A 26963-nucleotide genomic window follows, 5' to 3' on the forward strand; every position below is an offset into this window, starting at 1 on the left:
TGCCTTTTCCTTTTCTATACTCAACTGTCAGATGGTTCTGAATCCCTCTTCTTAAGGCGGAGATCTCTTTTCAATCACTTTCATCTAGAAAATCTTCTTCGAAGATCTGCTCAAACCGCTATCCTTCAATGGCTAAATAATCCAAGAACCCATATGCCTCCACTAGAAAAAGTACCCGCTCCAAAGCAAAACCCCCTTCTGTGCCCCTAGAACAAGTTGACCTAGGTTCCGACCATTCTGAGGGTTTCGCTTCTTCGCAGGGCTATTTGTCTTGTAACTCTCAAATCTTAGGAGAAAAAGCTCTAGGAAAATGACCTATGGAAGACCCTCATGTTTCATCTACTCTAAAGAAATCCAAGATAGATCTTTCTGACTCCCTAGAATCTGACCTGAATTTCTGGGATTCTCCAAACAGGGATCTTTTCATCGCTTTGAAAGACAAGCCCATTGCTCATGGAAGGGTAGTCGACCTTGACGACGTAGAAGCCCTAAATTCTAAGGTAAAAAATCTTTTTGTTCATCAAGGGTGGTCTAAGTTCCTGTCTATTCCTCTGCCTAAGGTCTATGAACCCCTAGTAAAGATGTTTTATACTAATCTTTGTTCTAGTAAACCTGATAAGTTGGAATCCTTAGTGGTAGGTAAGCGCATTGTTCTTTATTGTTCCATGTTTGATTCACTCTTTCAGCGTAAATGTTCTGGTTTTCCCATGCTTTTCAAAAATACCTGGCCCGATGATTTTGAAATCTCCTTTGATCAAGCTAAATGGTGTATTGCTGAATGTTCCTCTGAATCCCTTTCCAACTAGTTAGGCCCCAGTAATGTTATTTTCGAAACTCGAGTCCTAGCTCACATCGTAGCAACTACTCTACTCCCTCGTATTGGTTCATTCTCCATCTTCTCTCAAAGAGACACCTTCTTGGTGTATTGTCTTGTGACCAAACTCAAAGTCAAGTTATCATCTTGGGTCATTAACTTCATGATTGAAAATGCCAAGATCCCACCAGTATACCCTATGGTATGGCCATCACTCACATACCGGAAGCTCACCAAATTTCCCTGTCTGCTTATCCCTTTATCACTGTTTCAAAATCTTACAATTCTAGAGACTTTACTAGTATGTGATATATGAGTGTGAAAGGATCATGGGTTAAGAAGCACGAAGGTAATGTAAAGCATGCTCCAATAGATCCCAAACTCAAACCTTCTATTTCTCATCCTAATCTTGGTGATCCTGATCTTGGTGAGAAGCTTCAGGCCATTGACATTCAACTCTCTGAAATTAAAGAACTCCTCACAGCCACTCAGTCAATTGTTGGTGTCATTTATGCCATATCCAAAGAAACAGGGTCTAATGTGTCTAAGATAAGAGTTGTCGTTCTCAGAGTAAGGGAGAACGTTGTCACGGCTTTCAAGGAGATTCATGACAAGTTTGATGGAATGAGCATCTCAGCCAATACCAGCTTTGAACAACTGAAAGAGGCTATCTGCAATACTCTTACCTACTTTCTGTGTCGTTAATGTGGTTGCTTAAGACAATTTTTTTTGTTGTGTTATTTTTGGACAGTTAAATCAGTTGTTGGACAATTTCTGTTTCTTGTTTTGTTCTGGTTGTTTTTAGGACTATAACTCTGCTGCATAATGCTATATAACTTGTTCTAGTTCATATTTTAGTTCCCTCTTTGCTGATGCCAAAAAGGGGGAGAATGATATATGTATGTATCTACACATGTATACAAAGGTAGTCGACTAAAGGGTAAGTGTACGTTAGCATCCTCTGCAGCAGGAGTCGACTGCAACATCTATAACCATGGACCAGTCAACTGCATGAATTGAGGAGGAGTACAATGGACCAGTCAACTGCATACATTGAGGGGGAGTAAAACACAGGTAAGTCAACTGTTGTTTATACATATATAATATTTTGTCATCATCAAAAAGGGGGAGATTGTTAGATCTGATTTTAATGATGCAAATAATATATCTGTGCAGGAACTCATGGATAGCAATTCAAAGATTGAAGGAATCAATTAGAGAAGATCAAGGAATCAAGGAGTAACAACGAGATGGAAACAATCAATCAGGGAACTTAAGGAAAATAATCCGAGATTAGCAAATATCACGAAATCAATGGACAGCTACGAGATGGAAGGAATCAAGAAAAGCAATCCTGGATTAGAGTAATCAATCAAAGCCAAGACGGAATCAATCAAGCCTAATCTTAAGGAATCAATCAAGTCAAACGTATCTAATCTGGAAGGTGCAAGATCTTGGGAAGCATATATGGAACATCAAACAAGGATCTTGTAATCATAGTCGTTGTTGTATAACCTTATTGTTGGAAAGAATCAATTTCTCTCCAAGGATCAAATCTCTTGAGTTGGTAAATCTCTCCAGAAACCAAGCCTCTCTCAAAGTATTTAAACCTGTAACTGTACCCTAGAACGACATACTTTGATCGAACCAAATACCCTCTCTTTATTCTACTACAAACAAATATTGTAGCTCTACTAGATCTGCTGTGTAATAAGTTATATAAGAAAGAGAGAACAACACTGGTGAGGCATTGTATCAAAAAGAGACAAGTGAAATAGGCTCTAAGAGATCGGTGTAGATCACACCATTCTCTGTACTCTCGAAGAAACTCATTCACGAAAAGGAACTCCCTTGAAACTCCAGGGGACTGGACTAGGATTCACATTGAATCTGAACCAGTATAAAAACTCTGGTGTCTTTAATTCCTGCATTTAAATTCTGCATCTTAAATTTTGTCTTTACTAGTATCAAGTTCTTATACCGAGTTGACTAATCGTAAAACTAGTCAACTGCTCGCTATTAAGTTTAAAAGTAAACAATTCACCCCCTCTTGTACTTTCAATCAGAGGGAAGAGACACTCAATCACACAATTATTGGTTGACAGTTCCTTTACACTATAATCATTGTCGTTTCTTGCATTCATTGCACATTTACGATATTACATTTTTCGTCTATCATAGTATACTAAACGCACTAATTAATGCTTTTATATTCTTCCCATTATACAAGAGTCTCTGTTCTATTTGGTCTGGAATTTATTAAGCTCAACTAAGATTCAACCCATTAATTTGTTATTAATTGGTTTAGCATTTATTTGCTCAAACAGTGGGTGTAAAACTTTTGAAACTTGTGATCTGAAACTTGTCATAATATCTAGTTAGCTATAAATGCCTTATTAAGGAAATATTAAAATGTGCCAATAGTAAGGAAATAGTGCAAGTATTTTTGAAACAGAGTAGAAGAAAAGAAGACGAAGAAGAGGAAGAAAGTGAAGAAGAATGTGGAGAAGAAGAAGAAGGAAGGAAATGAAGAAATTCTTGGGGAACTCTATTTTTGCACAACTTTTCTAAAAAATAAAAAATTAATCTTAAGAAGCCCTCCTGTAAAATTCTTGAATGTCAAAATTTTATATTAGCTTCAAATGAAACATAGCGACACTAGAATTAGATAAGAACCAATTTTCTTGATAGATTGTTCTTTTGACTTGTGACTATCATCACTAAGGGTGTGATGGGATAGATCAAACCTCCTCCCTTTAATTAAAAGTTTTGGGTTTAAACTCTAAGAATGGAAAAATATAAAAAAAATTATGTACTACAGAGAAATTAAAAGAAAACACACAAATATAAATCTTGAGTTAGGGTTAAAAGAGGGTATCGTTCAAATTCATTGATTTAACATCGGTAATAGTCGATTAAGCATGAAACCAACTTCCATGATCGGTAGTTAACATCAGTAGTTATCATGCTCTCACATCCTGAATAAGCTAGGGTTTTGAAACTAGAAAAAGAAAGATTGACCTCTATTTATTTAGAGTGTTTCCGTATCATAATTCAAGTTATTGGGCCTTGTTTATCCACACACAAAATAATTTAATAATAAGCCTATATTTATCAAATATTTGCGCCAATCCGCTATCATTTTCGGTCTAAACCAATTAATGTAAGTCTAAATTTCAGCAAAAACTTCTAGAGGAGAGCACTTTCCCCTTTGATGGGTTATACACAATGCAAATTTGAATTAGTCGGATCAATGGGTATCGAAAATCAAATGGTTATCCAAAAAAAAAAAAAGTTGTGTGACCATCAAATCTAAAGACTTAAATACTAAGAGATAGCAAATTTTCAGTTTCATGGATCAAAGCACCTGTTTCTTGTTTCTTTTTTCCTTTTAAGTTATGAAGAGTGGCGGTAAGACTTGAGCTTAGGATATATGCTTGCTCTAATATCATATTGAGTTGTGTGACATTTCATTTAAAACTTTAAATTATTAAAAATCACACACTTTCATTATATCTCCCACATATTCACCATTAATAAGTACGTTTTGGGTTCATGGAGTTCTAGTAGAAGCAAAATCCTCACACATGTTATTGTGAACTCAATCAGATTCTTATTAATCGAGCATAATCAAGAATACTTAGATAAAATGCCCTTATTATAGAGACAAATTAAGATAACAAGGATTGAACCTTTGTAATAGTCCATTGAGCTATTGAGTGATGGAATTTCAGCAAGAATCAGAAAGAAAAACTAAAAATGATCATTTTTATCAGTCTTAAGTGAGAGGTGTTACAAGTAGAACAGATCTTATAGAACTGATGTCTTTGACATCATATGGATAGTGGTGACATTTCACTAGTTTTACAGAAAATATGTTTGTGTACAACATATGATTTTCCAATCAAACTATATTTACAGGTTCTTGAACCCAAAATATAAAAAGCTTACTTTTGTTGTGCCACTTCAACCTTCAACGCGGAGTTCCCACTGGCCTTTTGTAAGTATACCACTTAGCTATCATGAGATAAGCTCCCAAATTCAGTACACTCAGCACAGCCAAAAGGTAATAGAAGTAGTCAAGGTGACCATAGTTCAGGTTATCTGGTATCCATCCGGGTTTCCCATTCTTGGTTGTAATATTCATGACAATTGTCACAAGCAGAGAACTCAAGTAATTCCCAAGTGCAACGGTAGTCAGTGATAAAGCCGAACACAAACTTCTCATGGCATCTGGTGCTTGATCGTAGAAGAACTCCAACTGACCGATGAATGTGAAAACTTCTGCACAACCTATAAGGAAATACTGTGGAACCTGCCAAAATATTGACATGGGGACCTGCTCCAGTTCATAGTAGTTATGTCTTTTCACATATTTTAGCCGAAAGAGCTCTAGAATAGCGGCAGATACCATGGCAAAGATGGATATGAAGAGCCCTGTACCCATTCTCTGTAATTGTGTCAAGCCATTCTTGTGACCTGTAATCTTCCTAGAAATTGGGACAATAAGTTGGTCATAAATGGGAACCCAGAATATAACACTGAGAGTGTCGAAAATGCTAAGTGATGCTGGTGGAATCATGAAGCTGGAATTTCCTACGTGAGTGTCCATGGACGCTCCTTGCAACACAAACATGGTACTCATTTGACTGTATACAGCACTAAATATGATCCCCGTGGCCCATATAGGTAGCAATCGTATAATGGCTTTGAGCTCCTCAACTTGGGTCACAGTGCAAAGTCTCCATCCGTCTATATTGCCTTTCATATGGTCAGACTCTGTCTGCACTGCTGCCTTGTCGAAGAAACTGCATGATAACATCAGTGTAAATCATTTGTTTCATCATTTACCATCATGGCAAATAGGAGAACCGTTAAAAATGCAGAAAAAAGTTGATAGAATTCAACATTAATCAATGTGGACAGCAAAAAAAAGGGTCCAACAAGTCAGTGCGCTGTGTACATATTTCCAGGTCCAGGTAAAGTATCACTAGAATACTGAACCATTCACTGTAATAAAGATGATCATGTTAATAATTTTTCTCATTCCTAGACAGTCAATAGTTTTTTGGGCAAATGCATTACATCAAAAATAATAATGGAAAGCTTCAAGGATATCAACAGTTGCTCACCGAAGATCTTTTGTATGATCAAGCTTGCGACTCCCTGTGATTGCAGACTCTGCATCGGTTGTCTCATACAAGGAAGTTTTGTCTCCAGGCACATCAACTTTAAATTTTCTGAAGGACGCAACAACCACTTGACATATGCGAGTCAGAGGGCTCCCTCCAGGTTTTTGGTTGCGATACAATCGGGTACCTGAAAAGAAGCTTACTACAGCAATGGCCATAGTCACTGCTGGAATTCCAAAACCCCATCCCCAGCCCATATTGTCTTGTATCCAAACCAGCACTGAAGAAGCAATAAGAGCACCGATATTAATCGAAAAATAGAACCAATTAAAGAAAGATGACTTGTGTTTCTTCTCAACTTCATCAGCATCATCAAACTGATCTGCCCCATAAGATGAAACGCATGGCTTAATCCCACCAGTGCCCAATGCTATGAGGTAAAGTGCAACAAAGCAAACTGCAGTTTGCACTTCCTTTGGATCACTGCTTGGCTTTAGGCCTGGGACAGAAGCTGACAATGTCAACAGAGTCATCCCCTGCAAGAGACATATATTTATGCTTCTAAGTTCCCCATAAAAGGAATTTAAGCTGAGACTTTGGTTTTATACACACACACACACACACACACACACACACACACACACACACACACACACACACATATATATATTCTTTCATCCTTTAAGTTGATGAGAATAAATTATAACTCAGCAAGTTAAAGGTAGCACTTTGGCATAGGCTCCAAAAAATTCATTTTCCTCCTGCTTATTCATCCTTTACATGTTTTTTGTGTGTAACATGTTTACATTGGACCAAGTTTTTTCTTCTCAGTTTCTACCATAAATAAAAGTTTGCTCTCTCTAGCCACTTAAGCTTTTGGAAAAGGTGGCTACACAATACAACATAGTATCAAACTAGACAAAGGTCCTAGGTTCAAGTCACTGCTAGAAAAAGAAGAAAAAAGTTCCACGTGCTTCACCCATGAAAAAATAATTTGGCCCGCACGTAAGAGGCATATCGAAACATAATTCAGTAAATAAAACTATGTTCTCTCTATCCGCTTAAACTTTTAAAGGAGGTGATCACACAATTCAACACAAACAAGTTACAGAGTCTAGTGAAGAGCTAATGTACTTCAACAGATACAAAACTTACAATTACATAGATGATTGAGAAGCAGGCAATTGTCCAGTATCTTCCTAGATAAGCATCTGCTAGAAATGCTCCAATTAGTGGTGTGATGTAGCATGTTCCGGACCAATTTGACACATTCTTTGAAGCTGTAGCACTGTGTTGGTTGAGCCTTTTCTTGAAATACAAAACAAGATTTGTGCTCATCCCATAGTATGCCAATCTTTCACAACACTCGTTTCCTGCCAACAAATATTCCCTTCAGAAATTACTAACCATAAACCTATTAAAAACTAAGGGGTCGTTTGGTACGACGGATAAGTAAAAATAATCTTAGGATAAAAATTAGTACCGCATTATCCCTTGTTTGGTTACTAATCTGTGATAAGTTATCTCAGATTAAAAATAGTACCGGGATAACTTATACTTGCTAAAGGGTGGGTTAGTAATCCCAGGATAAAACAGTAAAATTGACAATCCTAGGATTAATACAACATAGTAGCAAACCGTCAATAAGAAATAACACCGGGATAATTAATCCCATCATAACTAATCCCAACATAACTTGTCTTCAAACCAAACGACCCGAAGAGTTTAACTTATGTATCCACTAACTGGTTATCTTAAACATAATTATAGGTAATATTCCATAAAAAGCGAGATTAGTAACCTAAAATAAGACAGGTTACCTACTAAAACATGTTAAATTACTTTGAATATAAATTGTTTCTACTCTATCATTCAGAGCATATAATTTAATTCATGAAATAATGTTCTAAAAGGAGGAAAAAGAAAAAGGAAAAAAAAATTTAGAATGTCGAGCATGAGTACCTAAGATGAAAGGGCAGGCTTTCCAAGTCCCAGTTTCAGCCTTCTTAGCTGGATTATTGCGGTAATCAACTGTTCCATCTTTCGTATACAAATCATCTTCTCCAGAAACTTCTCCCATGTCTTTCTGCATACTGCAAATTAGAAGTTTCGCAGGTTAAAAACTATAAACACTCAATCAATTGCTAATCTTTGATAAACAAATAATAAAATTTGGACAATCAAACATGAAAAGCTCAAATTACAAAATTTCCGCATGCTAATCGTTTGATAAAAAAAAAAAGCACTTTAAATAACTTGAAAACTAACAACCAGATTAAAATCTAAACCAAGAGAGAGATACAAAAAGGGTATAGTACATACTTGAATTCGAAAGTGTTTCTTTGGCTCCCAAAACTCAGCAGAATTGCTGTGCTCCGTCAAGCTAAATAGATAAAGAAGGAAAGATAATTAGACCCAAGAGTGAGCTGGATGGTTCAAATGATTTATAAATAAAGATACCCAATAATCCAAAAAGCTTTTGAATAAAGATTTCTCCGGCTCTTGCGTTGAATGAGTTGACTTGTAAACTATAGCGAGGGAAAGAGTAATTAATGTCACATTGTGTCACTCAATGACAAGTTAGTCTTCTCAACATGCCGTTTTCACGTCAGGTCAACAAAACCAGAGGCGGATGGAGCTATGTAACTGAATCTAGTATTTTCAAACACACAATAATTATATTGCACTAAAGTTCAATAAATATCAAAATTCTTAGCTATGATTTTAAAAGTACAATTGTTTATCCCTAAATTGGGTAACAAGTCAATTTATACGCGATTTTAAGGATGTGTGGTTTAAATCAATACGAACAATTAAAAATATCAAATAAATGAGTTAGAAATGAAATAAACGTTCAAACCAGTTGCAATATTATGGCCAGGCCTAAATTTAGACTGACTAAATTACCTCATCCTCGGATGGACCCTCGATTCAAGCCCAGTCGTGAATGAAGAACAAAACAAATGAGCAAAACTTTAACAATAGCTAAAAGATAGAAAATAAACTTGTATTGCCTTGATTCGCGTGTTATAATGTGTGATACAAAAGAAAAACTTCCCATTTATATAGTAGGAGAGTTTCAACCTTAGTATAAGTCTAAAAAAGGTAAAAATCTTCCTTTCCCCGTAATTACTGATCCATAATCGACATCGAGCGAGATTCGCGCCGTAATATCTGGTTGAGGGCGAGTATCGCGACCCTCTATCCGTCATGCATAACTGTTCATCGGGTCTCTCGAGGTCTTAGAACTTATTTTTGGCCTAGGACGCATCGTTTCATCGTACCCGATGGCGGGGACATCATTCACTCTTCCCGGATCTTGATAAGAAGGGTCTCGAACCTCGATTAGAATCTCGTGCATCCGTGCTCCCCCTCCGTTTTCTCATTGGAAAATCGGGGTAGACATTACCCCCCAATTTTACCATACACAGATAGTCCCCTCATTTTCTGGAGAGTAGGTTTACCGAAACGACAGAAAGCGATAGATGAACCTCAATTCCTTCCTTCGTACGTTACAACCGGGATGACGGGTCAACGAAACATCCCATCACCTCGCGTTATTCTGACTTAGGACATGTGTCAACCGCCGGTTGACTGTCCTCAAATGTGAAACGTCGTGCATTGATTATCCTTTCTCTATAAAAGCTCCGACCTTTTTTTACTTTTCTACTTTCCGACCCTAAAACTCTTAGACTTACCCTTGAATTCTTTACTTGTTGTTCAACTCCTTTCAATCTTCATACATTGTTCCTTTGGCCTTCATATCTTCTTCTTTATTCTCTTTGAATCTTCTATCCAGACCTTCATATCTCGTAGATTCCCATAGTAAAAACGTCCAAATTCGTGCCTCAGCAAACCACTACTTCATCTTCCAACCCGATCGCAGACGCTGAGGTGGCTATTCTTGAGGTGGCCTAGTAGCCCCCTTAAAGAGCTTCATACCTGGGGGCTACTCTACTGGAAACAATTTTAATGTCGAGAAGGCCTCTGGTCAACATGATTGAGGTAAAGGGGCATGAAGATACATATGCTCTGTTATTAAGGAAACACTACCCACAGTCCGGGTGGACACTAACTGGGAGGGTAAGGAGGTGGTCGTCCCCGATCCTGATGACGATATCACTACTCACGTGAAGGGGTACTTAAGTGTTGACACTTACCCCTTCACGTTTGCTCCGGTGGACCCCATAGTCCTTGACTTTTGTAAAAGGTACGAGGTCTGCCTTGGGCAGATTCACCCATCCTTTTGGAGGATCATAATCCTCATTCGACACTTTGGGAACAACACTGAAGCACCTTGGTTCACTCTCGACCATCTGCTTCGTCTATACAGTCCCCAAATCTTCCGATGGGGGGATGATAAAGCTTGTTTGTCGAGCGAGAAAGGCTCTATTCTCGAGCATCAACGAGGACCAAGACCGAGGCTGGCACTAGAGGTCCGTTTGGGTGAAAACTGAAGATCTCATCCCCCCCGAATTCCTATCTTTACCAGAAAAGTGGAACGCATCTCGTAAGTATTTTCCTTCACGAGTATTTGTCATTTCCCTTTATTCTTCCTCTCACTGCTTGTGTTTGTTGCCATGCAACTGTTGTCCAAGTTCCTAATGCAGTTCTCCGCTTAAAGGAGTGGATCGAGGGAATCTGCAAACAGATTCCATACTCCGAGCGCGCATGGCGCAAGCTCTGGAATGGCAAGTGGGAGGCCCATTCCCATGGTGAGATTTTTTCCCAAATAATTTCTTTCATACTTTTAGCTTACACATTGCTAAGTCTTTTTTTTTCTTCCAGGTTTGCCCAAGACTACTGAACTCAGGCCGTTGGATGAGGACGAGGATCCATCCTCGCTTATTGAACCCTCCGCTTCGGGGCAGCCCGAGGCTGCTTCAAAGGAGGAGGAGAAGAAGAAGAAAAGAAAGTCCTCGGGTTCCCCGAATGCTGAGGCGAAGAAGAAGATGGTGACCATCCGGGTCCGGAAAACCAAAAAGAGCACAAAGTCTAGGGTACCGGGCTCTGATTCCCTCTACTAGATCAGGGGTGAACCCGAGGATGACTACCTTTTTAATGCTCATGGGTCGACTCTTAACGAGGGGTAGCATGCAACACTTGAGAAGGACGACCACGAGGTTGATCCTCTTCTAGCTCGGGAACCAGAGGGAGAGACAGAGGTCCCAACTTCTCGAGAAGCCGCTCTTGTCCTGAAGGACATATCTGGTGTCATTGAAATCGTGGAAACACACTCTTACACCGAGTCCATGCTCAAAAAGACCTAAACGGGCAAAGAAAAATCAAGTGAGATGGCGACGGGCCCAGATGATGCCCTTAACACGTTCTTTGACGGCATGGATATGGCCGCACTAGAGGATTTTTCTGATCTCGGTCACCTGGAGGTCCCGAAAAAGGATGTACCATTGGGAGCAAGCGATCTGAGTTCGAGCCCAAAACTAGTGAAACAATTCTCCGCTCTGAGCGTGGCCCCGAGTGCTAGACAACAGTTGTTCTTTAGATCCCGACGGACACCCGGGTCCTGTATGCTCTGGTGGGCGTAGCCAGCTACCTTCGATGCATGGTGACCAAGGAGGACCAGGAAAAGATGAACAAAGTGGGCGCATCAATCCTCTTCAACGAGATGCAACAAGCGCTGAACCAGGTAAGGCGTTTACCCTTTATACCCCTTTGTGAACCTTGTTTAGTTTTAGACTTGTTCTAATAACTTCATTGTTTTTCAGGCTTTAGTGCTTCATCATAAAAGCTTCCTTTGGTCCCACTTGGAGATCAGCTAGCTTGAGTTCGAGCTCAAGAGCAAGTCCGGAAGAAGGACATGTACAGGGATCTTAGTGAGAAACAAGATGAGGCCCTCAAGGACCTTCCAATTCTCCAAACCGAGCTAGAAAAGGCTTAGAAGGAGGCTTCGTCCTTGAAGCGGAAGCACGATGACCTGGTCGAGAAGGTAAGGATCTTTGAGGCTAAAAACGAGAAGCTACTCGTGGGGTCTAACAATGCAACTGCAGGTCCAAAAAAAGGTAGACCTGATCGACCAGCTTCGGGCTGAGATGGATGAGGTCAAGGCCACGACTGAGGCATGGAAGGGCAGGATAGATCTGCTTTCTTTGGAAAAAGAGGCTGCAAAATTGGAGCTAGCATCGATTGAGAACCAACTCCGGGTGGCAAAGGACAAGGCCGATAAGTGGTCTCGGCAAAATGATGATCTTCGGGCACAACTAAGCTCTACCGTCACGGAACAGGATGCCCTCAGACAAGAATATGTCGTACTGAGGTCCAAATTGGATGCTACCTCTTCTAACATCGAGGAAATGTTGGACCAGTATAAGGCTAATATGGTGGTAGCCGAGACCTACTTAAAGACGAAGACTGAGTACATAAAGCGGCTATCCCAGAGAGAGACCCTCGAACAGATCCATGCCCGAGATTTTGACCTGTCGGCCGAGATTAAGAAAGCCAGGAGACTTGAGGCTAAGGCAAAGGAACTCTACAAGCCTGGGGGTCCTAAAGGCTCCGAGGGTTCGGAGGGTTCCGACGGTTCTTGCGACGAGTCGAGCCCCGGTGAAGACTAGGCGTAGATGCCTTAATTCTTTTTCATAATTTTCCTTGTATAATGTTTTTGTTTATTTTGAGATCGTTCTATTGTGCCTTTGTAAACATATTTTGGAATATAAAATTTTCCCTTTTCGGCAATACTGTGTCTTTAATTTTCAAGCATTTGCTTGCAATTTCTATTTGCGTATTATTTTTATTGCATTAGCATGAAATCAGATGTAGTCTAGAGCATCCATTTTTCGGTGGTCCAAACGGAGCCTGAATTTGATGTAACTTCGGGTTACTTGTGGCTTTGAATCTTTGGTAAAACCAAAGGCCTTTAAGATTCTTAAAGGTTTTTAGACGATATTTTTGTTCAGGGTAACCTTTTAACAGGTTTTGATTTTTCGTAAGGGCCTTACTTTCTACGTACGGACTTCGGACCTCTTTGAGCCGTTTTTAGGGCTGTCATAGCCTTTCATATTCGGGAACTTCCTAATAGTCTTGGTGCCTCTGGGATTCGGTAGACCAGGTCGTCAGAACCTTATCGGTCGATAGTCCCCGAATAGGGGTAGCCCGTTGGCTTTAGGATCCAAGATCAAACGTCGTAATAAAGTGTAGGGGAAGTAGAAATTTCTTTCATTGCTTAATATGCAAGATACATGATCAAAGGCCCATAAAAATTGTGTCGTGGAAAGAGTGGACTATGTGGGCACGATTCGTATGACTGTTTGACCCTTACAATGAATCCTAACCACCAAGCCTTAGCTTTTGGCACATAAAATTTTCTTTTCCCTTGCTAAAGATATTAATCTAGGGGTAATGGCCTCCCAGTATTCGAGGCCAAACTTGTGAGGGCTCGGATGTTGTTGATCTGATGCAAGTGATCATCGATTCTAGTTTAAGGCCGGTCTTCAAATCTAAGGTAGCACATTTTACTGTTGCTTCGTTAAAACCTTGCTGAAAAACCCACTTCGAAAAACCGGTTCAAGTAAAAAAGAGTGCAAGACGTGCTTTCAGACCTAATAGCCATATCCGCCTTTGGCCGAGTACCTGCATACATTAGTATGTAATATAATGAAATTAAAAAGGAATTAAGTTCGTACCTTAGCAGTAGTATCGCTTTAAGTATGCCACGTTCCAATTGTTTGGTAGTTGTACATCGTTGCCCGCTTTGAGTTTATATGAGCCTTTGCCGATTATTCCGATAACTCGATATGGTCCTTTCCAATTCGGGCCCAGTTTCCCTTCGTTCGGATTCCTTGCGTGTAGTGTTACCTTTCTCAATACCAAGTCCCCGACTTGAAAATGTCGGAGGTTGGCCCTTCGATTTTAGTACTTTCCTACTTGCCGCTTCTGGGTGGCCTACCGGACCATGGCGGCCTCCCGCCTTTCGTCCAACAGTTTCAGGCTCGTGATCATGGCCTCATCATTTGACTCTTCAGTAGCATATTAGAATCTGAGGCTCGGTTCCCCCACATTGACTGGTATTAAGGATTTATCTCCGTAGACTAGAGAAAATGGGGTGGCTTCAGTGCTTTATTTCGAAGTCGTATAGTACGCCCACAGGACTTCGGGAAAGATCTCCTTCCATTTTCCTTTCGAACTGGTCAACCTCTTTTTTAGGTTTTGGAATATAGTCTTGTTCGTTGATTCCACCTGCCTGTTCCCACTAGGGTGATAATGTGTTGATAGTATCTTCTTTATATTGTAATCTTCGAAAAACTTACTCACCTTGCTGCCGATGAATTGTTATTGTTGTCGCAAACAATCTCGGCTGGTATCCCAAATCGACATATTATATGATCCCAGATGAAGTTAATGACTTCTTTCTCTCAGACTTTCTCGAACGCTTGAGCCTCGACCTATCTCGAAAAATAATCGGTCATGAATTGTATGAATTGATCTTTACCAGGTGCCCATGGTAGGGGACTGACGATGTCCATTCCCCACTTCATAAATGGCTATGGAGACATTACCGAATGGAGCATTTCTCCCAGTTGATGGATCATCGGCGCATACCTTTGGCATTCGTCGCATTTCCATCCGAATTATTTTGCATCCTTCTCTATTTTGGTCCAGTAGTAACCGGCTCTAATGAGCTTCCAAACCAAGGATTCTGCCCCCAAATGGTTCCTGCAAGAGCCCTCGTGAACTTCTCTCATGGCGTATTTGGTCTCTCCCAATCCCAAGCATCTGGCTAGTGGGCCAAAGAAAGGCCTCCTGAACAATGCCCCTTTGACCAAGCTAAATCTGACAGCTTTGGTATGCAGGGCTCTCGATTCTTTAGGGTTCGAAGGTAATTTTTCCTATCTTCAAGTATTCTATGTATTTGTTTCTCCAATCCCAAGTCAAAATTGTTGAGTTCACTTCGGTGTTACCTTCTTTTATCACCGAATTCATTAGTTGCACCACTGCTCCCGAGCTGAATTCATCGGAATCAACCGACGACCCCAAGTTAGCCAGTGCATCGGTCGCGTTGTTTTGATCCGGGGTACATGTTGTAGGGTCCATTCCCTGAATTGGTGTTGGGTTACCTACAATTTCTCCAAGTACCTCTGCATCCGTTCTTCTTTTACTTCGAACGTTCTGTTGAATTGATTTACCACGAGGAGGGAGTCACACTTGGCTTCAACTACTTCGGCCCCAAGGCTCTTAGCCAATTCTAGACCTACAATCATGGCTTTATACTCGGCTTCATTGTTAGTCAATTTCACAGTTCTAATAGACTACCTAATTATACTTCCTGCAGGTGGCTTTAAAACGATACTGAGCCCGGACCCCTTTATGTTGGAGGCACCGTCCGTGAAGAGGGTCCAGATTCCCAAAGTAGTCCTCGAGGTGAGCAGTAGTTCCCTTTTGATTTCGGGTATTAAGGCCGACATAAAGTCGGCCACAAAGTCTGCCAAAATCTGAGATTTTATGGCGGTTCGGGGTCGGTACTCGATATTATACCCGCTAATCTTCACGGCCCATTTGACCAACCATCCTGAGAGCTCGAGCTTATACATGATATTCCTCAGCGGGTAAGAGGTTACGAAACATATAGGGTGGCATTTAAAGTACGACTTTAGCTTCTTGGAAGCGCTTAGCAAAGCGAGCGCTAACTTTTCCAGGTGAGGATACCTTGATTCGGCCCGCCTGGAGTTCTATTGGCATAGTAAATATGAAATTGTGTACCTTCTTCCTCCCGGACTAAGACACCACTTACCGCCACCTCGGAAACTGCCAAGTAGAGGTACAACTATTTGTCTACCTTTGGAGCGTACAGAAAAGGAAGGGGGTTCAACAGGTATCGTTTGAGTTCTTCCAAAAATTGTTGGCATTCCAGGGTCCTGGAAAAGTTGTTATTCTTCTTCAATTGTGAGAAGAATCGATGTGTCACGACCCAGTTCGCCCTCCGTGAACTATCGTGATGGCACTTAGTCTCTACTACTAGGTAAGCCTAACAAATACGGAAAGAAAATAATTAAAAACTGAGATAACAAAATAAAACAGTGTTTAAGTTGCCCCCTGGCATATAACAGTACAAGAATCTCAACCTAACACTCCCAAAATCCGGAACCCCATGAATCACAAGCTAAGAGTTTACATAAAAAAAACTCTAACTCCAGAAATATCTATCAACAAGGAAAATACAGAAGTGATATACTAGTACTGAGAATAGAAAGGGACTCTTCGGTCTGCGGACGCAGTAGATATACCTTGAAGTCTCTACGAAAGCGCCTTGCCTCAAGTGTGATAAGACTGAGTGGAAGTACCTGGATCTACACATGAAAAAACATGCACAGAAAGGGCATGAGTACACCACAGCGGTACTCAATAAGTGTCAAGCCTAACCTCGATCGGGTAGTGACGATGAAGGTCAGGGCCCTAGTGAGATTAAATGAAATATAAGGTATAATAGTATAGAATGAGACAATATAACTAAGTGCAATAGTAAGAAATAACATAGAATAGAAAGAACAAAAGCAACTACAACAGAGACAAAATAAACACAGAATGAGACACAACTCAATACAAAGATAACAACCAAGGATCTACCAAGATACCGTCCTGTAGTCCCAAATATAAATATCCAATGGATCTCCTGAGATACCATCCCGTAGTCCAACTCATAATGCGAGGGGATCTTCCGGAATACCGATCTGTAGTCCTAAATGTAAATACTCAGTACATGGGGAATCTACCAGGTGCAGTCCCGTAGTTCCAATATAAAAGTACAGGGGGATCTCCCAGAATACCGATCCGTAGTCCCAAAGTAAACATGCAGGGAGATCTCCCGGAATATTGTCCCGTAGTCCCAAAGTAAACACACAACAACAACATGAAGAATACACAATTCAATTCAAATTTCATACCAAGGTAAAATAAGTATTTCTAGCCTAGCACGCTGCACATAATTTACATAAGGCAGTTTGAGCAAGTAAAGCAATTAAGTCAATTAGACATGCTTCCCTAAACTAACAACAAGCTTAAATTGCAAGTAGTATAAATAGGAAAAGAAACACAATTATAATTACTTAATGAAAACTAGATTTTTCAACAATTATCACAAGTACGCACTCGTCACCTCACGTACAAGGTATTTCAAATATCAATAATACCAAATCCTAAGTGGAAATTTCCCCCACACAAGGTTAGGCAAGCAACTTACCTCGAACCGGCTCAAAATCAACCTGAAACCACGTTCTTGCCACGAGTACTCGACTCCAAATGGCCCAAATCTATTCAATTCAATTGTATAATGTAAATATAACTTCAAGTAACTGATTCCACAAATAAATTCTAAGCTAATACGCGAAATTAGGTAAAATAACCAAAATGCCCTCGGGGCCCACTTCTCGGAATCGGGTAAAATTTACATTTTCAGAATTCTCATACTCTCACGAGCCTAAACATACCAAAATTATCCAAATCTAATGTCAAATCCCCAATCAAAACTCAAAATTTAGGCCTAAGAACTTTCCCCCAATTTTCATCCCAAACTTCGAAATTAAATGATGAATTCATGTTTAGATTAATGGGTTATAAGAAAAAAGGAGTTAAGAATCATTACCCAATCGATTTATTTGAAAATCCCTCAAAACCTTGCTCAAATCCGAGCTCCCAAGCTCTAGTTTTCACAAAAATGGCTAAACCCTCGACTTTGAAATTTTATATTCTGCCCAGCTAATTCCTTCTTCGCGAATACGGAAGCACCCTCGCATTCGCAAAGCACAACTCCACTTGGTCCAGCTTTACTCTTTCCCGAATGCGATGCCCAAGTTGCGAACGCGATGACCAACCTCCTCCTCCTATGCGAATGCGGGACTACCTTCACAAACGCGTAGGTATAAGATCTCACATCCTCGTGAATGCGGGAATACCTTCACGAACGCAAAGCATTAAACCTTCCCCATCCCTAGCTCCTCTTTGCGAACGCGAGACCCCACTCGCGAACGTGAAGAAGGAAACCAGAACTGACTGCTGCAACTTTTTCTGTAACTATCTAAGTTCCAAAAATGACCCGTTGAGCATCCGAAATACACTCGAGGCCCCAAGACCTCAACCAAACATTCCAACCAATCCTAAAACATAATTCAAACTTGTTCCAATCTTCGGAATGCTAAAAACAACATCAAAACACCAATTTAACATCGGATTCAAGCCTAAGAACTCCAAAAACTCTCAAATAACGCTTTCGATCAAAAAGGCTATCAAACCTCGCCCAAATGACCTGAAATTTTACAAGCACGTCACATTCAACACTACGGAGCTACTCCAACTTCCAGAATTCCATTCCGACTTCGATATCAAAATCTCACTATCGAACCGGAAACTTCAAAAATTCAACTTTCGGCATTTCAAGCCTAAATAAGCTACGGAACTCAAAAACACAATCTGAACATGCTCCTAAACCCGAAATCACCCAACGGAGCTAACGGAAAATGGAATTCCATTTCGAGTCCGTCTTCACGTTCTCCGACTACGGTCCAAATTATAAAGCTTAAGCTCTTATTTAGGAACTAAGTGTCCCAAAACACTCTGAAACTCAAAATAAATCCACCCGGACAATAGCAAAAACAAACACGGGGAATGCAGTTAATAGGGGATCGGGGCATTAATTCTTAAAATAACTGACCGGGTCATTATACGATGGCTCTTGTCTAAGGACCTCGAGATGAACCAGCCTAATGTGGCTATACGCATGGTCAGTCTTTGAACTGCCTTAATGTTGTCCACTACTGTGATGTCCTCTATGGCCTTTATTTTATCGGGGTTGATCTCGATCACCCATTAGATACCATGAACCTGAGAAATTTGCCTGATCCGACCCCCGAATGCGCACTTCTCCGGGCTTAGCTTCATGTTGTATCTTCTTAATATGTCGAAGGTGTCCTACAAATATTTCAAATGGTTTGACCAACATATCGTCAATATAAACTTCCATTGATTTCCCTTTTGTTCTTCAAACATCTGGTTTACTAGGCGTTGGTAGGTGGCACCGACATTGTTTAATCCAAACGCCATTACATTATAATAGTAGGTGCCGAATTTGGTAAGGAAAGAAGTCTTTTCTTGATCGCCCAGGTCCATCCGAATTTAGTTGTACCGGGAGTAGGCATCGAGAAAGCTGAGTATCTCGTGACCGACCGTCGTGTCGATCATTAGATCGATGTTAGGCAAAGGGAAAGAATCCTTAGGGCATGCTTGTTTAGGTCTTTGTAATCCACACACATTCTTAGTTTATTCCTCTTTTTAGGCATTACTACTACGTTAGCTAACCAATCCGGGTATTTAACTTCCCGGATGGATCCTATTTTTAGAAGTTTTGATACCTCATCCTTGATGAATGCATGTTTGATCTCGGACTGTAGCCTCCTCTTCTACTCAACCGGATGGAACTTCAGGTCCAAACTCAGATTGTGAGTGGTTACCTCTAGTAGGATCCCTATCATGTCAATATGGGACCAAGCGAAACAATCGATGTTAGCTTTAAAAAAATCAATAAGTTTTTTCCTGAGCTCGGGAGTTAACCCTGTGCCCAGGTATACCTTTCAATCTCGTAGTTGCTCGATTAATATGATTTGCTCTAACTCTTCAACCATCGATTTGGGGGCATCAGTGTCATCAAGAACTATGAAGGATCTCAGGATGCCATAATCATCATCCTCGTCTGCTACTCGTTTCTCCTATTTTTCCAGTTCTTCCAAGGCCAGTATATGTGATTACTATTTAATCTCTTGCTTTTTGGTCGGTTTCGCATTCCTTGATATCGAAATTGCAGGCACCCGGACTACCTCGTCGACAACAAACATCTCCTTTGCAGTAGTCTATTCTCCATAGACCGTCTTGACTCCCCCCGATGTGGGGAATTTCAACACCTGGTGCAAAGTTGAGGGTACTGCCCTCATATTGTAAACCCATGGCCTTCAAAATAGAACGTTATACCCTATTCTCTCCTCGATTACATAGAACTTTGTTTCTTAGCTTCTCTCAGCGGTGTTTACTGGTAAGGTTATCTCCCCTTTAGTGGTCTCACGTGCCATATTAAATCCATTCAACACCCGGACTGTTGGTAAAATTTGGTCCTGTAACCCCAATTGTTCCACGACTCTGGATCTGATGATGTTCGCCGAGCTACCTGGATCAATTAGCACACATTTAACTTGAGAATTATTGATAAGTACGAATATTAACAGTGCATCATTGTGAGGCTATACGATGCCCTCGACATTTTCGTCGCTAAACAAAATGGCTCCCTCCAGGACGTAATCTCGGGTGCGTTTCTCCCTTATGATAGATACTTTAGTGCATTTTATCATCGACCCTTGAGGGACATAGACTCCTCCAATGATCATGCTGATCACGTGCTGAGGCTCTTCTTGTTCGACCTGTTTGTTGGTGCTAGGGATCTCTCTAGTTAGGATCAGACTGCAAAGGTCGGGGCCATTTGGTGTCTTTAATGCATCCTATGGCTAACATGATGCTGGCAGTGTCCACGTTAAAGTTGTATTCCGATAATCTCGATGCTTCTCTGCTCCAGAGCAGCCTATCGAACCCATTTTTGCTCATCAAGCCTCGACCAGCGAGCCCGCGATCACTTCTCTTCTCGTTCCTTATGGGATGACGCCCGGATCTGTTTCCCCTTCGGTCCATGCTATATGGTTGATACCGATCTCAGACCTATCTTAACTCTTGATCAATGTCCTTCTTATACCTTTCGTCGGCCTTGATGGGGTAAACAAATCCAGAAGGGGCCCCGAGTTGGTCGTCCTCGACCCTGATCTTTGACTGGTACCTGTTGTGGACGTCGGCCTATGTTACCATCAGGTACTCTACCAAATATTGTTTTAGATATTTAGACGCCAAGGAACTTTAGCAATTGAGACCCTGAGTGAACAACTGAATGGCCCAATCATCTGCAACCGGAGGTAGGTCTATCCATTCCATCTGAAATATTGACACGAACTCCCCGAACATCTTGTTGTCCCTCTGTTTGACCTTGAAAAGGTCTGACTTTCTGGTCTCAACCTTGATGACCCCGGCATGGGCTTTCATGAAAGCATCTACAAGCATAGCAAACGAATCAATGGAATTTGGGGGCAAGTTGTTATACCATATCATTTCTCCCTTGGACAAATTTGTCACAACCAAAACCGATGGACCGCGACGGGTGCCCGAGTCCTACCTGTTAAACACCCCTAATCATGTGTCTAAGATATAAACATGAATAACATTTATTGAATTACGAGAATAATATACATGAAGGAGATCTGCCCAAAAAGTCATACATACATATATGTGCAATATATGTAGGGCGAGCCGACAAGGCTGCTATAGACAACTATACATCTCAAAATTGGAAGCCGGTAAGGCCACATATTATCCAACTAGACATACTATCTACAAACCTCTAATAGAAATATAACTGTACAAATATAGGACTGAGCCACGTCATACCTATATATATATATATATATATATGTATTTATGTACAAGCATATCGTAGCTCCGGATCAAGTGGAGCGCGCCAACTCTCGCTAATCAAGGATCCTAAGAAAGGGGACCGTCAGCTTGCCTACCTGCACATGCGGGCATGAAACACAAGCCTGGTGAAATAGGGAATCATTACGAATAATGTGCTGAGTATGTAAGGAATGAAAATCTGTACGTAAAAGGCATAAATGAAACATGGAATAAAGAAATCCATCTATAAATCTGAATTAACTTTGTAAATTCCGAAACATTTATAATGTTATGCACATGTATATAAATGTCGTGTCATGCATGGGTATAGGTGTACATAACATCATCAAGCCACTGAGGGCATCCCATCATATCATCTCGGCCACTATGGGCAACATCATCAATATATACCAACTGATCAGGTGGTAGTGCGTATATAACGCTGTAACCATTTTTCCATATCACATATCATATATATATATATATACATAAAAATATGTGTATATAATGACATCTGGTTATGGGTCAATGTACATGTATAAATGAATGAAATGCATGAAAAATATGTAATAATCTCAATATTCCTTCCGGATAAACTTTTTCAACTACGTATTATTCTGAGACCCATGAACATGTGATATAATAATATGTCACATGGGGAATCAAGAACACAGAGTCCCCTAGTATTTCTATGAATAGAGTCATTTATAAAAACTGTGCATTTGTTCGTTTCTTCTGTATAATTTGGACCATGCCAAAAAGAAAGAAGGGATGACCTTAACATACCTAGAATAGGAAAAACCCCTTATAATACTCTTGGAGAAGATTGCACATACTTCTTTAGAACCGCAAAATTTTACGTTGCTACGATTCTAACTAATTCTCTTTGGAATTGTGTTGTTGCACATTGGATTGAATTTAGATTTGCAAGAATTGGGTTGAATTAACTCATGTTCTTGACACCTTCAAAGTAGGAAGAATAAAAATGATATGTGATTCTTGTTTGGACTAATATGGCCTTCTGACCTTTTCCAAATGAAAATGGAGACAAGATAATGAGTCTTACTTTGTTGATATTTCCATTAACCTTAGGTAGACACCTACTCATAAATGACTATGAGTCATTTTCTTGATTGGTGGCCTTGTGCCACGTTTTTGGAAGGGAAGAAGGGGTTAATCTTATCCACTTATTTTATTAATTAACTAGGTAATGTCCCATTACCCGGTAATTAACTGTATAATTAAAATTTATCTCAAATTACTTAAAATTTACTTTATTTTTAATATACTTGATATATCATACTAATGTGGTCATATGGTACCCTGCTGTAAACATGTGATTTTTGACCCTACTAATGTAGGCCTAATATAGCTATTTCAACTATTTTTGACTTCTTTTACTTTATTTCGTCACCAGAAAATAAAAATTACAAAAATATTTTAGTTTGTGTGTCCTTCATAAAATTAAATATAAAAATATACAAAAATAGTACCTTATCTTTATTTTATATATAATCTTGAAAACACAAAAAATAGTTTCATGTTTTAACATAGTTAAGACTAGTTTTAAATTTTTATATTATAAATTATATTTAGAAGGAAGAGTTAGTCTAGGGTTAATTTGTCCCATTTTAATCTAGTAGTCCATTTTATTTCTTTCTTTGTCCCAATTGTAAGGCCCAATAATACCAAGTCCATACCCCCTTAACCTAAAATCCCTTCCTATGTATATAAATACACCCTAGACTCTAAGACCCTGGACCCCTAAAAGATAAATCCGTCGTTTTTCTGATTTTAGAGAATACAAAAGAGCTTCAGTCATCTTCTTCAAAGGGGACCTAACGCTTAAGTTTGGGAATGAGCTACTGAACAAAAACGCCCCCCCCCCCGGTACATGAAGGCCCTCTTCTTGAACAAAAAATAAAAAACCCTACAGACCTTACAGACGCATAAGGGACAGACCCCCATGAGCTTCTTCTTCGTGAAGCTCTAAAAACCCTAGACCAGAAACAAGAGCAGCAACTATCAGCCGTTATATACAAGACCTCCCTCTCAAAAACAAAACCAACAACAACCAACGTTAACCAGCTCCACTGGCGACTATTGTTCTCACCTCATTCCCGTTTCTCTCTCCCTCACTTTGTTGTCCTTCCAACACCTAAACACACGCACACACGGACATAAATGGACAGATTTCTGGAAGTTTGGAAAAAGAAACAGAATACACAACGTAAAAGCTAGAAACAAAATGAAATGAAAGGCGAGAGATCCGGGTCGCGGCGAGTTTTGGTGTGAATCAAGTTTTCCGGCGAGTTCCGAGTTCGTCAGAGGTCGTAGCCTGAGGTTTCCGGGGAGCTTCACGGCTCCGTATTAGAATTCGACAATTCTATTTGGTCTCTGCTTGGAAGTCCATTAGTTGTAGGAGAGAGGTGACAAAAATGAAAATGGTGTAGTGCCCTACCGTCAGCGGCAGTGACGAAACAATAAACATTGTTTCTATTTGGTACGTTTTTAATACTTTAATTATTGTTCAAAAATTCCAATTGGTGACTTATGATGGCCTCAAATGAAAAGAAGTTTCCACATGATATCAAAGAATTTTAGGAGTCAATTTTCCTAGTATGTATGGCACTGTGGCAAATAAGTGGTACGTTAGCTTTGGACGTTGAAAAGTTAAAATGAATAAGTAAAATATATTATCATATTGAGAAAAAAGGTATAAATAGTGATTAATTTATTCAGAATTTGTTCCAATTAATATAAGGTTTAGTTTAAAGCTTGCTTTACTTGATCTTTGTGGTATTTGGACAACTGTGATTCGTTAGTCAAACTAGTATATGTTGGAATTTTGTTGAATCTACCCCTGAACCTTTGAGTGAAGATTTGAGTGAAATACATGGTTCATTAGTCTATGCTTGCTTTCGAAAATTAGTTCATTTGTTGAATTCTCTAATGAGACTTGACTGTTCATTTGTTTGAAGTTGTTTGTTTCGTAATGTCGCTTGAATGGTTCTTTGAATTAGTTTGTTGGATTAAAGACTCCAATGACTTGAACAAGATAATAGTTGGTTTGGGTTTAAAAGTTGAATAAATTATGAACATCGTAGAAAATGCTCTATGGGCGACTAAATCTATCATCGTGGTTGTGGACACGTTCGCGTGACATAGTTATGATTCCCCAGAAAATAAATCGGAGTATGCGTTCGCGCAACTTCGGCCAAAATCTTCTTAATAATAACAAATGTTCTTAATTGTGGACACGTTCGCGTGACATAATTTTTGACGCGCCAAACAAATGGGTACGCGTGATTTTCTTAATTTAAAAAGCGGTAAAAGTTAAATTCACATAGGTTCTAAAAATTAGTAATTAAATAATTTTAATAAACCAAGTATGATCAAAGCGACCGTGCTAGAACCACAGAACCCGGGAATGCCTAACACTTTATCCCGGGTTAACAGAATTCCTTACCCAAATTTCTGTGTTTGCAGACTGTAAAACAGAGTTAATCTTTTCCTCGATTCGGGATTTGAACCGGTGACTTGGGACACCATAAATTATCCCAAGTGGCGACTCTGAATTTTTAAACAAACAAATCCCGTTTCGACTGTCCTTTAATTGGAAAAACTCCCTTATATTTATACTCTTCCGGGGGTGTAAGTGAAAAATGAGGTGTGACAGCTCTAGCGACTCTGCTGGGGATCGAACCCAGAATCTCTGGTTCAGGGTTCAGAATTCGAGCTTATTAATATGATTTTGCTTGGCTTTATTTATTGTTAATATTACAGTATTCTGTGAACCTTTTTGTGCTAAGTACTATCTGTTTACCGCTTTAATATTGTTTGAATTGTATATAACTGTCTTCTTACGCCACCCCCTCTGAGTCTTCTGAAAATGGTGCACACGTTCGCGTGGCCCGCTTTTTCTGTAGAAATTATACCAAATAGAACGAGGCTGGGAAGCGACAAGGCCGGGTAGACTTCAGTGCTCCCGGTACATCGCCCCCTCTTCGGCCCCAGTTGTCCGCTTGGGTACCCAAGTCTAGACCAATACCCCAGGAGTTAAACCTAGAAAAACACAGTTTCATGTCGGATCCCTAATAAGAGTGTTTGTTTGCATCATGTGCATTTGACTTAGGGGACTCAACATAGGGGTTGGGTCCGTCTAGGACAGGTGTACCCAAAATAATAGATCATCTTGATGCATCCTATGTGCTACATGTTGCATTTATTCAAGTGTAAAAGGGTCATTTGGCGGACCAATGATAGCTGAGGGTAAATGAAGAAGTGAAAAAAAGAAAAAAAAAAGAAAAAAAAAACAATGAAAGAAGAAAGAAAAAAAGAAAAAGAGTGGGTGAAGTGTGAAGATAAAGCGAGTGGGGCTTAATTATGTTTTCTGTTACGTTTTGTTAAGAAAAAAAGATCTTGAAAAATTCAAAAGATTTTTGTACTTTTTCATCATTTTTCAAAAATCAAAAATCAAAAAAGGGGAAAAAGAAAATAAAAAAAAAGAGTTTACATGTTTCATCATTTTTCAAAAAAAGAGAAAGAAAAGAAAAAAAACACATATTTTCTCTAAATTAGTTGTTATTTTTATTTCTCGCCCGTATCCAATCTGCCCGAACTATGCGAACCTGATTCTCGTCTCTCGGGGCGGGATACGTAGGCAACCCACATAGGGTCTGGTCTTCCTAGTAAATCTTAAGTTCTTGGCTTTGTGGGGTCCTAGCCAAATTTTGCACTTCTAGCCACCTTTTGGCCAAATAAGTCATTTTGCAAAAAATAGTCCCAATTATGAGTGTTATTATCTCACATAGTGCTGGTTAAAGTTTTCTCATACAAGTGTGAATTTATTTACCGAAGTTTGAGCATGGCAGACACCCCGTGACCATTCGGTCAGGATCGCTCAATCAGGAGTTGCTTAAGGAGATTTGTTTTATTTTTATGTTTTGAGTCTGTTCCTCATTTTATGTCGTCTTTTATTTTCTACTTTTGTACAGTAATGTCAAGTCTCTTTTATTATTGTTAGTTTCTGTTTTATATTTGAAAAAATGCGCTGTAACTCAAAAATCCAAAAAAAAAAGAGATGTTGCATTTTATATTTCGTTATAAATTTTCTTTAGAATGCTAATTCTAGAAATGAGAAAATTTTGAGATTGTTTTTCCTTTAGGCAATTAATATCTGGGACTTAAAATGAAGTGTTTTTAAGTTTCCTTTAGTATATTAGGACCAAAATTCGAAGAAAAAAAGAGAATTTTCTTTTAATACTTCTTTAAAAGCTTTCTTTAGGGTGTTAATTCCAAAATCCAAAAAGATTTTCTTTTGAGGTGTCTCTTTGGGAAATTAGTGAAAAATGAGAAAAAAAATTCTTTTATTTTCATTAGAACTTTAGGATATTATACATAGAAAACATACTTTATCTTTTGTTTATCATTAGAATTTCCCCTTTAGGTAATCAAAAACTGAAATCCAAAAATATCGTTTATCTTGTTCATTTCTCGCTTCAAAATCCTTCTTCAGGGATATCAAATGC

General features: G+C 39.5%; 1 protein-coding gene across 2 annotated transcripts; it reads right to left on the reverse strand.

Annotated features, from left to right (window-relative positions):
• Positions 1 to 4557: 4557 nt before the first annotated feature.
• Positions 4558 to 8594, reverse strand: LOC107787881 (protein NRT1/ PTR FAMILY 8.1). Of its 2 annotated transcripts, XM_016609495.2 has the most exons (6): positions 8407 to 8594; positions 8269 to 8329; positions 7909 to 8039; positions 7102 to 7319; positions 5947 to 6482; positions 4558 to 5622 (listed from the first exon to the last, which is right to left on the reverse strand). In XM_016609495.2, the coding sequence occupies exons 3-6, from the start codon at positions 8036 to 8038 to the stop codon at positions 4788 to 4790; spliced, it is 1719 nt and encodes a 572-aa protein (XP_016464981.2). In that variant the 5' UTR covers position 8039; positions 8269 to 8329; positions 8407 to 8594; the 3' UTR covers positions 4558 to 4787. The 2 variants fall into 2 exon arrangements, with proteins under 2 accessions (XP_016464981.2, XP_075075645.1); XM_075219544.1 differs by having other exon boundaries at positions 8269 to 8443.
• Between the last annotated feature and the right edge of the window lie 18369 nt (positions 8595 to 26963).

The sequence above is a fragment of the Nicotiana tabacum genome, chromosome 8, assembly GCF_000715075.1.
Source record: "Nicotiana tabacum cultivar K326 chromosome 8, ASM71507v2, whole genome shotgun sequence".
In the NCBI taxonomy this organism is placed as follows: Eukaryota; Viridiplantae; Streptophyta; class Magnoliopsida; order Solanales; family Solanaceae; genus Nicotiana; species Nicotiana tabacum.